The sequence below is a fragment of the Gobius niger genome, assembly GCF_951799975.1.
Source record: "Gobius niger genome assembly, chromosome: 22".
NCBI lineage: Eukaryota > Metazoa > Chordata > Actinopteri > Gobiiformes > Gobiidae > Gobius > Gobius niger.
The window spans coordinates 1,693,232-1,706,650 of record NC_136873.1 but is presented as its reverse complement, the minus strand read 5'-3'; the positions used below and the strand labels follow the sequence as shown (position 1 = coordinate 1,706,650).

Sequence of the window (13,419 nt, the reverse complement as noted above, 5' to 3'; positions counted from 1 at the left end):
GAAGTGTTAGGGGACATGTTTGGAATGGAACTACAGTGGTTTGCAAAAGTATGGGCACCACTTTAACTTTTCTACATTTTGCCATACTATGGACCATAAATATAAATATACCTAATAAAACAATTATGCAAAAGACACACACTAAGTGACACACAATTGTGAAGTGAAATAAAATTTATACTTGATTTAGATTTTTTTTTTTATAAATACAAAACTGAAAAGTGTGAAAAGTGTAACTATTTGCCTTCAGAAGTTCCCTGATGATTTGTGAATGATCACATGTTGACCCAATGACTAAATAGAGTCTACCTGTGTGTAATGTACGGCAGTTCAAATACAGCTGCTCTGTGATGGTCTCGGGTTCTGTTAAGAGACTATTGTGGAGCAGAAGCATCATGAAGTCCAAGAACACACCAGACAGGTCTGGGATAAAGTTATTGAGAAGTATAAAGCTGGGTTAGGTTATAAAAAGATTTCCAAAGCTTTGAACATCTCTCAAAGTACAGTTAAATACACCATCCAGGAATGGAAAGAGTCTGACATCACTGCAAACCTACTAAGACCCGGCCGTCCTCCTAAACTTACTGACCAAACAAGGACAGCACTGACCACAGCTGTTACCAAGAAGCCCCATTTTCTGTTTGCCAGATGTGGCCTCTGGCAAACAGAAAACGTGACTTCTTATGGTTTTCTTTTAAAAATGCCACTCTGCCATAAAGGCCAGATTAGTGCAGTGTACGACTAATAGTTGTTCTGTGGACAGTTTCCCTCACCTGAGCTGTAGCTCTCTGCAGTTCATCACAAGTGAATTTCTCCTTTGTGAGATTAATAAAGGTTTATCTTATCTTATCTTATCTTATCCAGGGTCGTCATAGGCTTCCTGGTAACAGCTGTGGTCAGTCAGTAAATTGAGGAGGACAGCCGGGTCTAGGATGGTGTATGTTTCTTTGAGAGATGTTCAAAGCTTTGGATATCTTCTTATAACCTAACCCAGCTTTATACTTGTCAATAACTTGATCCCGGACCTGTCTGGTCTTGGACTTCATGATGCTTCTGCTCCCCAATAGTATCTTAACAGACCTGAGACCATCACAGAGCAGCTACGGTAGACTCTATTTAGTCATTGGGTCAACATGTGATCATTCAGAAATCAGCAGGAAACTTCTGAAGGCAATTGGTTGCACTAAACGGAAAGGCCCAAACTTTTGCATACCAGTGTATAAAAGTGCAAATCCTTCCTTTTACTAAAACTTTAAAGAGTCCTGTGGCTAAATGGTGGCTAAAAGGACATGTAGCTGAATGTTCCTGTCCGAACCTCTCCCTCCTTAGAGCGCAGACTGCAGCGTGTTCTTCTTCAGTGCGGGGGAGAAGTACCGTCCCATTGGCTGTGTGTCTGTGCCTGGACCGGTGCGAGCTCTGGAGTGGTCCCCTCACTTTCACGTAAGTCCCTCTTCCCTTTTTCACTCGCCGCCGTGAGCACCGGCCTCAGAGAAACACCACGTGAACTCCTAACCTCTTCCAAAGACAGATTAGAGAAGACTAAAAACAAACATGATCAACATTTCTGTAAATGTGCCGGTCCTTGACGTCCCTGCTGTGTGCTGTTTCAGAGTGCGAGCTGTCTGCTGGTGCTCTGTCAGACCGGTCATGTCCTGGAGGTCCAGAGTCCAGACCCAGAGCAGCCCCCCCAGACCCAGACCTTCGAACTGTCCACGCTCCAAACCAGGGCCTTCTTTTTCAAGAGCATCAAGTCACGCATTAAGGTACAGCAGGCAGCTCATAGTTACAGAAATGCACATTAATCATACACTGCCCGACCAAAACAAAGGTCCCACACTCTAATGCAGGGGTAGGCAAGTTCGCTTGGTGGAGGGCCAATTTTCTTCATCGTCAAAGACCAAGGGCCGAAACCCCCCAATTGTCGCCTGAATTAAAGCATCACTTTTAACAATTGCCAGTTGTACATCATATATGACTTAAGTAGTTGTTCTGCTCAGAAATGTTACCCAAATCTAAAAGCTTCTGGACTGGAGTTCACAGCCTATAGGCCATGCCAGCCTCATTTAAAAGCTAAGAACTGATAATGACATTTTTTGTTGTGTTGCCGCCGCGTTTTTTTCCAAACTGGAGCCAAACTGGAGAAAATGAGCTTGGTTCAGGTGGGAGTTAAGAGATCAACAGCTCTTCGATCTCTGATTTGAGTAAAGTTATTTCTCAAGATCGTCTTAAAGGGGGGGTATTATGCAAAATCGACTTTTTCAAGCTTTCCATCCTGTTATTCTGTCACTCCCTCATTAAAAACATGCCTGAAGTGTTGCCTTGGCACATTCACGTATTTCTGAGTAATCTGTAAAAACTCTGATGGCGGCCATTTTAGGGATAGGTTTGCCTGAGTCCTCCTAGGAACGCCCCCACCTCCTGGAGACGCCTCCGAGCTTTCGTCACCAGCCGAGTAACCAACCACTGCTCCTCAGCAGAACCCCCTCCCCACTGATGCCACAGACAGCGTGTGGAGGGGGCGTGTCTAAAGGCTCAGAGGTTCTTAAAGAGACAGAGGCCGATTTCAAGACATTCACTACAGCCATTTTGAGAGAGACATTTTATACAAGGCAGTTATTCTAATTTAGTGCATTTACAGACCAACAGAAGGTTTGGTCATCATTGTAGTGTGATATAGACTGGTGCTATGTGATTGAAAAAAGCAGAATACCCCCTCTTTAAGGGCCAGAGCTTCTATGCTGGAGGGCCGGATTTGGCCCCCGTGCCTGACGTTGCCTACCCCTGCTCTAATGTTTGGTTGTTAAGCCTTAAGCTTTGACTACGCTGTGGCATTGTTTCAATATAAGCTTCTGCAATGACACAGAGATCCAGCACATCCCAAACATCCTTAGTAACGGTGTTTCCATCACTGAACTTTAAGGCGCATTTTGAAGCTTCACATAAGTAGCGAGTGATGAAAAGAAAACATTGCATTTAAAGGTGCAATGTGCAGCTTTTTATGTAAAAAAAAAAACGTTCATGTTAGTGTTTATTTTACCTTTCAGTGACCCATCGGCTGTACGGGTGGTTAGCTTGGGGCCTTCGCTTTCCATCCCGCTGGCTACTACGATGCTTCAGGATCAATTTTATTTCAATTTTTTTTTTTTATGTGGATAAGCCCTGTAAATCCAAAGCTAGTAATTCAAAATACACAGACCACACCAGTGTTCTCCAGCTGTGAAGCCATATGACCGAGGTCTTGTTGTTTTTGTCAGCGCGAGGAGGAGATCGCCCGACGGCAGGTTCTGAAGGAGAAGAAGCGGCGAGAGAGAGAGGAGCGGCGCAAACAGGCCAAAGACCCGGCGCTGGAGCCTGAGGAGCAGCCTGAGGAGGAGGAAGAGGAGCTGCCCTCCATATACCACCCCAGCCCCCCCAGCCCGCTCTGCTGTGGATTCTACTCACAGCCAGGGCGCTTCTGGCTGGCCATGGTAAAGCCCACTCCAGAAGAAGTCTCATGTTCGAAGCTCCATGTCGTCGCACAAGGGGCTCTGTGATTGGCCGCTTGCTCCATTCACAAACCATCACATAAATTAAAGATGTTACTTCAGGTCCGAATTGCCGTCATACACGAGCTTAGTATAGACGGTGCAGTTACATGTATGACCTGAGGTGGCAGTAGTGAGTATAAAATAGCTAACTTGCATCTAGCCCCTTTAAAGTTGATCGATAAATACAAGTAGTTATTTCACAAAAGTCATCACCAGAAAATAATTGCACCTCACACATTCATTCAGCCATCACTCATCAACGTATTTATAAAGGCTTTGTGGTGCAGAAGAGAAGATTCTGTATTCACACGACTGAGACTCGGCCACACTGGACCATGTTCATGTAGTGTCTGAGAAAGGTAGAGTAAAGAGGTCGGTGATCAAAGCAGGACGAGACTGGAGTCTTACGGGGCTGTTGGGGGAGGGAGGGAATCCAAAAACTGTTCGGGGGGATTTGTTTTCTTTTTTAGGTGAATCTGGGAGGAGAAAAAGAAGGAGAAGAAGAAGAAGAAGGAGAAGAAGAAGAATGAGAAGAAGGAGAAGAAGAAGGAGAAGAAGAAGGAGAAGAAGAAGAAGAAGGAGAATGAGGAGAAGGAGGAGGAGGAGAAGGAGAAGAAGGGGAAGAAGAAGAAGGAGGAGGAGGAGGAGAAGAAGGTGAAGAAGGAGAAGAAGGAGGAGGAGAAGAAGAAGATGAAGAAGAAGAAGGAGGAGAAGGAGAAGAAGAAGAAGAAGGAGAAGAAGGAGAAGAAGAAGAAGAAGGAGAAGAAGGAGAAGGAGAAGAAGGAGAAGAAGAAGAAGGAGGAGAAGGAGGAGGAGTAGGAGAAGGAGAAGAAGGAGGAGAAGAAGATCCATCCATCCATTTTCTTCCGCTTTATCCGGGGCCGGGTCGTGGGGGCAGCAGTCTCAGCAGAGATGCCCAAACTTCCCGGTCCACACACACCTCCTCCAGCTGTTCTGGGGGGACCCCGAGGCGACACCAGGCCAGCTCGGAGACATAGTCCCACCACCGTGTCCTGGGCCTTCCACGAGGCCTTGTCCCACTAGGACATGCCTGGAACACCTCCCGCGGGAGGCGACCAGGAGGCATCCGGAACAGATGCCCGAGCCACCTCAGCTGGCTCCTTTCGACGTGAAGGAGCAGCGACTCTACTCCGAGCTCCTCCCGGGTAACTGAGCTCCTCACCCGATCTCGGAGGGTGCGCCCAGCCACCCTGCGAAGGAAACTCATTTCAGCCGCTTGTATTCGCGATCTTGTCCTTTCGGTCATTACCCAGATCTCATGACCATAGGTGAGGGTGGGAACGTAGATCGATCGGTAAATCGAGAGCTTTGCCCCGACTCAGCTCCCTCTTCACCACGACAGACCGATACAGCGACCGCATCACTGCTGACGCCGCACCGATCCGTCTATCGATCTCACGCTCCATCCGTCCCTCACTCGTGAACAAGACCCCGAGATACTTGAACTCCTCCACTTGAGGTAAGGACTCCCCACCGACCTGAAGAGGGGAAACCACCTTTTTCCGGTGGAGAACCATGGCCTCGGATTTGGAGGTGCTGATCCTCATCCCGGCCGCTACACACTCGGCTGCAAACCGCCCCAGTGCGTGCTGAAGGTCCTGGTTCGTTGAAGCCATCAGAACAACATCGTCCGCAAACAGCAGAGATGAGACTCTGAGGCTCCCAAACCGGACACCCTCCGGCCCCTGGCTGCGCCTAGAAACTCTGTCCATAAAAGTAATGAACAGAACCGGTGACAAAGGGCAGCCCTGGCGGAGACCAACATGCACCGGGAACAGGTCTGACTTACTGCCGGCAATGCGAACCAAGCTCCTGCTGCGGTCATACAGGGAACGGACAGCCCTTAGCAGAGGGCCCCGGACCCCATACTCCCGGAGCACCCCCCACAGGGCACCACGAGGGACACGGTCGAACGCCTTCTCCAGATCCACAAAACACATGTGGACTGGTTGGGCGAACTCCCACGAACCCTCAAGCACCCGATGAAGGGTATAGAGTTGGTCCAGTGTGCCACGACCAGGACGAAAACCGCATTGTTCCTCCTGGATCCGAGGTTCAACTATCGGCCGGATCCTCCTCTCCAGCACCCTGGAGTAGACCTTACCGGGGAGGCTAAGGAGGGTGATTCCTCTGTAATTGGAACACACCCTCCGATCCCCCTTTTTAAAGAGAGGGACCACCACCCCGGTCTGCCAATCCAGAGGCACTGTCCCCGACCGCCACGCGATGTTGCAGAGACGTGTCAGCCAAGACAGTCCTACAACATCCAGAGACTTAAGGTACTCAGGGCGAATCTCATCCACCCCCGGAGCCTTGCCACCGAGGAGCTTTCTCACCACCTCGGTGACTTCAGCCCCGGTGATGGGCGAGCCCACCTCCGAGTCCCCAGCCTCTGCTTCCTCATTGGAAGACGTGACGACGGGATTGAGGAGGTCCTCGAAGTACTCCTTCCACCGCCCGACGACATCCCCAGTTGAGGTCAGCAGCTCCCCACCCGCACTGTAAACAGTGTTGGTGAAGCACTGCTTCCCCCTCCTGAGGCGGCGGATGGTTTGCCAGAATCTCTTCGAGGCCGACCGATAGTCTTCCTCCATGGCCTCCCCTAACTCCTCCCAGACCCGAGGTTTAGCCTCCGCGACCGCACGAGCCGCAGCACGCTTGGCCTGCCGGTACCTCTCAGCTGCCTCAGGAGTCCCACAAGCCAACAAGGCCAGGTAGGACTCCTTCTTCAGCTTGACGGCATCCCTTACTTCCGGGCGCCACCACCGGGTTCGGGGATTGCCGCCGCGACAGACACCAGAGACCTTACGGCCACAACTACGAGCAGCCGCATCGACATTGGAGGAGGAGAACAGAGTCCACTCGGACTCCATGTCCCCCGCCTCCCCCGGAATCTGGGTGAAGCTCTTCCGGAGGTGGGAGTTGAAGACCCCACTGACAGAGGAATCCACCAGACGTTCCCAGCAGACCCTCACAACACGCTTGGGCCTGCCAGGTCTGACCGGCTTCCTCCCCTGCCAGCGGATCCAGCTCACCACCAGGTGGTGATCAGTTGACAGCTCAGCCCCTCTCTTCACCCGAGTGTCCGAGACACGCGGCCGGAGGTCAGACGACACAACTACAAAGTCGATCATCGACCTCCTGCCTAGGGCGTCCTGGTGCCACGTGCACTTATGGACACCCTTGTGCTCGAACATGGTGTTCATTATGGACAAACCGTGACTAGCACAGAAGTCCAATAACAGAATACCACTCGGGTTCAGATCGGGGAGGCCGTTCTTCCCAATCACTCCCTCCCAGGTCTCACTGTCGTTACCCACGTGGGCGTTGAAGTCCCCCAGCAGAACAATGGAGTCCCCAGTCGGAGCACTATCTAGTACCCCTCCCAGGGACTCCAAGAAGGCCGGGTACTCTGCACCGATGTTGGGCCCGTAGGCCGAAACAACGGTGAGAGACCTGTCCGCGACCCTCTCGTCCGCCGGGGTGAACTCCAACACGTGACGGCTGAGCTGGGGGGATATGAGCAAACCCACCCCAGCCCGCCGCCTCTCCCCGCGGGCAACTCCAGAAAAATGGAGAGTCCAGCCTCTCTCCAGGAGTTGGGATCCGGAACCCAAGCTGTGCGTGGAGGTGAGCCCGACTATATCTAGTCGGTATCTCTCAACCTCCCGCACAAGCTCAGGCCCCTTCCCCCCCAGCGAGGTGACGTTCCATGTCCCGAACGCCAGAAGCTGTGCATGCGGACCAGGTCGTCGAGGCACCCGGCCTCGACTGCCACCCAGTCCTCTTTGCACCCGACCCCCACGGATCCCTCTGCAGGTGGTGGGTCCACAGGAGGGCGGGCCCACGTCGTCCCTTCGGGCTGTGCCCGGCCGGGCCCCGTGGGCAGAGACCCGGCCACCAGACGCTCGCGTTCGGGCCCCAACCCCAGGTCTGGCTCCAGGGTGGGGCCCCGGCTGCGCCATGCCGGGCGACGTCACGGTCCTTGAATGTCGTACGTCCATGAAGGTCTTCTGAACTGCTCTTCGTCTGACCCGTCACCTCGGACCTGTTTGCCATGGGAGACCCTACCAGGGGCATAAAGCCCCAGATAACATAGCTCCTCGGATCATTCGGGCACTCAAACAACCCCACCACGTTAAGGTAGCAGTTCACGGGGTGGACTCCCAAACTGTACAGTTGTAATACAAGTTTAAAACATGTGGGCGTGTGGATATAATAAACCGTCCTCTACAATGCATTTCTAACATCTGCTGAAGGAGGGTCGGGTGGGTGTGATGTGTGTGTAAACTGATGATGTAATGCGAGTCCTTGTCCCTCTGTCCCGTGTAGGGTGGGTGTGATGTGTGAGTGTAAACTGATGATGTAATGCGAGTCCTTGTCCCTCTGTCCCGTGTAGGGTGGGTATGACGCGGGCTTCCTGTACCACTGTGAGTTCTCTGAGAACCAGGATGGAGACCCCGCCGAGCGCCAGGACGAGCCCTTCGCCGCTCTGCCCATTCAGAACGCTGACCAGGACCCCATCGTGTCCGTCACATTCAGGTGCTGTGAGTGGCCCCCCCTCTGCTCAGACCTGACTTCTAACTTTGCTGAGAGAAGTACAAATCCTCTCTTGTCCTGTGTGTTTGCAGCTCTGAGCGACGCCTCCTGCTGTGTGGGATGACCTCTGGCTCTGTGAGGGTGTACCCGCTGCACCCTTCGGACTACAGCCTGCAGTCCCTCCAGCACTACTGGACCCTGGGTATCCATGACAACAGCTACGGCGCTGTGCAGCATGTGCGCCTCAGCTATGACAACCAGTTTGTCCTGACTGCGGGAGGTGACGGCAACATCTTCAGCTTCAGCATGCTGCCCCCCGATGGGCCGCCCCAGCGCACACCCCACGCCAAAGTGCCCTCCCCCTGGGTCAGAGCTCACACACCTGTCTGAGTGGACTGTACACACACAGATGGAAGTTTGTTTCACAATTGTCTCTCAAACATGGAATGCAGGCTGGACTGGAGAAGGAGGAGGTGGCCCAGGACATTGAGGACCCATCGGCTTACAGGTGAACCCTGCTCCCCTATGACCCTATGACCTTATGTCCGGTTTGTTCTCAAGAGACAAGATGAGACACGAGATTGAGTCCACGAGAATGAGACGAGATTTAGACATCATTTGCAATAATATAGAATATTTGGCAATTATGTTTCCTTTGTATGCAACTAATAAGAATGGGAATTCATATTTTACCAATATCATGGACAAAATCATGCAGGCTCCATTTGTGTGCATACTGTTTAAACTTAGAAGAAGGCTAATAAATTTGGCTCTTATAACAGGTGTATTCTGACAAAATGTCCTAATTGTAAAAAATAATTAAATAGAATTCAAAGCTTAAAAGTAAATTTCACTTGGAGGAGGAAGAGACACAGACTTTGTTTTAGTATTTAAGCAGTCTGTGCCAGACACTGACGCACAGGAGACTTTAAACATTAAACAGACAGTGATTCTTAGTTAGACTTATGTCTTTCTTCATCAAATGGCCAACTGTAATCATCCCTTCATATTCTGCGTGCTGCCTTTCCCTCCCTGTCAGCAGGGGTGAGACGGACATAATTATTGTTTTGCTTCCTCTGTGCGCGGTTCATGTGCGTATATAATCGCAAAATAAAAGACAGATCCAACCGGACTCGCCGCAGCGTGCAGGGGTAAATCCTAGCTTCCAACAGCGGAGCCTTTAGTAGGCTACGTAATGAAAGTACTGAGGCACGGGCATGAATCTGCAGGCGTGAATCTGCAGCGGCTCCAGTCTGCTGGTTTAAAGAGACTAGATGACAAGATCACTTTCATTGTGATGAGAAATCTTAAGGCAATTTGATCTCGTGCCACGAGATCTCGGCCCATCCCTAACTGGTGACATTTCAATTTACAAACAATAGTCCAAAGATTTTAAACTTTTCAATGGAAACCCCAGTAAGAAGTTTGAAATCTTTTCTACAGTATTCTTGGCTATACGACACAGATCTGAGATCCCATGAACAAAGAGGGCCACACGGTGGTACAGCGGTTAGTGCTGTTCACAGGCAGGTCCACGGTTCAATCTCCGGCCAGAGGGGACCTTTCTGTGTGGAGTTTGTTCTCTCCTCCTACCACTAAAAACATGTACAACATGCCAGAATGAATGTAGTGTGTGAGTGAGTGGTTTGTGGTGGTCGGTGTGGCACAGACTGGTACTCTAGTGCAGTGGTTCTCAACCTTTTGGAGCCGCGACCCCCATTATAACAGTTAAAGGGGTTCGGGACCCCCCGCCCGGGTCACACCGTGAGAAATTGGAACATTAGCCTACATAATTCTGAAAAAACAAAGAAAAAAACAAATGGCTAAAATAAAATTCATCAAATTACGAACACATAATGGCACTCTGGTATAATAGCACACACTTGCGACAATAAAATATTATAATATTTGCTATTAAAAATATGTATATGTTATCTACATGATCTGGCGACCCCCCAAATTTGTCTCGCGACCCCCTTGGAGCTTTTGTTGACACCAGCCTGGGATGAGAAATTTCATTACAGTAGTCCAGCATGGAGGAGACACAAGCCTGGATGAGCTTCTCTGCAGCCGGGAGGGAGAGGGAAGAGGGGTGGAGGTCAGACTTACAGTGGGAGGAAAAACTATGTGATAAGTATGTTTTTCTGCAAAATATCTTGATAAACATGTGAATTAATTCCTCTATTGATGATAGCGAGTTATCCAGCCCCACGTCATATTTTTCCCTGCACCTCAATTCAAAGTGAGCAAAGGGTTTTGATGTTATGATCAAATGTAAATGTTTGGGTGGTATTCGTTTAAGCAGACACTGTTTAGTCATTCTTATGATTTTGATGAAGATCAGACCACAATTTATGACCGAATTAGGCAGAAATGTGAACATTTCCATTCTTTGTCCTCCCACTGTAGGTTAGTGACAGAGAGATAGAAGGGAATGGTGTGACACAGAGGTGACAGGGGAGGAGCTGAGATGGTTAGGGGTTCCAGTTTGAATGGCTTCTGTTTTTGAGCCGAGGCTTAGGCGGGTGACAGTGGCAGATTTTCATGCTTGCTGACGACACGACCCTGGAAAAGCATGTAAATGGTGAAAAGGGTTGGACCGAGTACACAGCCCCCGGGGGAACCTGACAGGTGACAGTGTGAGGCCTGGATCTTAGTGTACAGCCACAGTGTGTAATTGTGATATTGATCTTGCAGCATTGCAACGGCCAAACACAGGCTGGAGAGTGAGCGTCTACAGCGTGAGGCTGAGCTGAAGATCCTGAACAAACGAAAGAAACTAGAGGATCTGAGGGAGAGTTACAGACAGCTACTGGAGGAGAACCAGGCCCTGCCCACACAAGTGCAACTGCAGCCTCAGGTCTGTACTGCACACTTAAACCATGTTCTCCACAGTACTAAAAGAGGACGTTCACATTTCTGCAGGAGCTGTGTTTGGATGTGCGTTTCATGGAGCAGGCGGGGCGTCTAAAGGAGCAGAGGCTCAGAGAGGTGCAGAGGATGTACGGCTGGGAGGAGGAGCGCAGCCGTCTGGCTCTACACAATCTGCAGCACTGGTAAGGCTTGTGCTCAGGTGACAGCACTGCTCACGCAAATACTTTGGTACTCAGTAGCACATGTTTAAATATTGTATACAGTGGTGCGAAAAAGTAAGTACACCGTTCTCACATTTCTGCCTGGTCACTAAATGTGGTCTGATCTTCATCAAAATCATTAGAATGAAAAACAGCGTCTGCTTGAACTAATACCACCCAAACATTTACATTTTATCATATTTTTATTGTCCATAACATGTAAACATTCACAGAAGAGGGTGGAATAAGTAAGTACATCGACAGAATCTCACTGAACAGTAACAGCTTTGTAAAGAGGAATGGTCCAAGATTCATCCTGATCGTTGTGAACATCTAATCTGTAACTACAGAAAAGCAGTTATTGCTGCAACTTCGGGTCCAACAGTCCACTGTATGTTTTTCCAATAGTGCTGTGGAGCATCCAAGAACTCTTTTGCAAAGTAAAGTTGAATAGAAAAAACCTGAGACATTCACAACATGCATGGAATAAGTAAGTGAACCCCTTCTTTTGCAGCAGTAACTGCACTCAGAATGATCAGGATGAATCTTGGACCATTCCTCTTTACAAAACTGCTGATGTTCAGTGAGATTCAGGCGGTGTACTTACTTATTCCACGCTCTCCTGTGAATGCAGCGGAGGCACTGCTGCTTTGGTTTGCATTTTTGATACATCGTTTTGGCGAACAAATGCCACGTAAAAAGCAGTTTTATCTTATCCTTTCTATTGTCGATCCATTTAGGCTACAGTATATGCGTTTGAATGGGTGAACCCAGGTTGCTACTGAGGGCCCTGACTGAAACCCTCAAGGCACACCTCTGATAAAACATGAACAAAACCTCCTAGTTGTCCGTTTACAAATGGTAAAAAAGTGTCCATGAGTGACTGCCCTCACTGTGTTGACTTCATGACCTCCCCATGCTTCTCTGCTGTGAGCAGGTTTAAAGACTCTTTGAGCTCCGGTGTGGTGACAGTGGTGGCCATAGCCTCTAACCACCGAGTGTCCACGTACCGGCTCCCCTTGTTGCCCGAGAGAGCCCCAGACGTCCGGAGACCCAGCCAGAGCAGCAGCAGCTGCTCTACCGGCGCCGATGCTCGAAAAGTGAGAGCAGAGCTGGGCAAAGGCAGCGCCAGCGTCACAGGTCAGCTCCGTCTCATTCCCCTTTGAGCTGCTTTCACTAGATGAAAACAGCACAGAGCCACTTCTATATTCAGGAATTAGGCTGAGTACATCTGGCCTGGACCGTTTGTAGTTCAAGATATTTCAACTCAACTTTTGTTTCCTCATAGGGCGAGATGCTGCAGGTGAAAACATCGATTTTTCATGTATCATCAATTTGGAGATTTTAGTCTTTAGTCTTTTCCTATTCTTTACAAAGACGTGTATCTGGGATCAGGGGTTATTTCTTCAAATCCCCAATGGGTGTGATTGACAAGTGTATTAACCAATCAGAAAAGACAGATGTGACGCAAACAGCATGCGGTGTATTTTGTAAACGAGGAGGTTAATACTTTTATGATGGCATCAGCCAAAGAGCACAGACAAATGTGAACAATCGATGTTGTTTTTGGACAATTCAACACGAATGAATGAATGAATAATGCAGGAAATTGTAAAGCGACTTTGAGCGTCTGGAACAGCTCTATAGAAAACTGGAGAAATTATGACATTATTCACAGTCATGTTGAGTTTGTAGAGTTTGTTGTAAATGTCATTTATTTGACCCATTTCAATAGTGCCCCCCATTTGAGTATTCCTTGAAGTGCATTTGTTTCTGCTCTGCATCATTTCAGAGGAAGAGGTGCTGAAGGCTCCGCTCGTGACTCGGCCTCCCGCGGTCAAACTGGCCGATCGGCAGGTGGAGAGGCTGAAGAAAGCTGCAGAGAAGGCAGAGCAGGCCCGTGCCAAGATCGAGAACAGGAAGAAGGAGTGGGCACAGCTGTAAGTTCACCTCAACTACTAGACTGTGTGATGGGTGCGTAGGGTCCCTAGTGATTTCGACAGCTTTGACGGCAGGTGAGAGGGGTGGAGTACATGTCCTTAAGAGGGGAGAGGAGCTCCGCAGATCTATTCCGCTGCTCTCACAATGCGTTGGAGGCTCCTTCAGCAGGAGGCAGTGCCGGCACTGTGCTACACAGTGATGGAGCTGGTCAGGATGCTCTATATCGTCCCTCTGTAGAAGTTGCACATACCGGACGCTGGGACTCTGGCTCTTCTTAACTTGCGGAGAAAGTAGAGACGCTGATTACTTTTCTTGAC

The 13,419-nt window shown here is 49.6% G+C and overlaps 2 protein-coding genes across 2 annotated transcripts in view; one reads left to right on the top strand and one right to left on the bottom strand.

The window, feature by feature from the left end:
• cfap44 (cilia and flagella associated protein 44) overlaps positions 1–13,419 on the top strand; it is a gene marked incomplete at its 3' end in the record, with an annotated part of 58,384 nt that overhangs the window by 21,844 nt on the left and 23,121 nt on the right. Inside the window, exons 14-23 of the mRNA XM_079581147.1 lie at positions 1,330–1,440; positions 1,611–1,763; positions 3,255–3,467; positions 7,948–8,090; positions 8,180–8,453; positions 8,540–8,595; positions 10,785–10,947; positions 11,013–11,143; positions 12,099–12,301; positions 12,954–13,101. Coding sequence (XP_079437273.1) covers positions 1,330–1,440; positions 1,611–1,763; positions 3,255–3,467; positions 7,948–8,090; positions 8,180–8,453; positions 8,540–8,595; positions 10,785–10,947; positions 11,013–11,143; positions 12,099–12,301; positions 12,954–13,101 — 1,595 coding nt within the window. The remainder of the gene's footprint in view (positions 1–1,329; positions 1,441–1,610; positions 1,764–3,254; positions 3,468–7,947; positions 8,091–8,179; positions 8,454–8,539; positions 8,596–10,784; positions 10,948–11,012; positions 11,144–12,098; positions 12,302–12,953; positions 13,102–13,419) is intronic.
• The window catches only part of pum3 (pumilio RNA-binding family member 3), a 55,353-nt gene that overhangs the window by 37,219 nt on the left and 4,715 nt on the right, over positions 1–13,419 (bottom strand). The window lies entirely within an intron of this gene.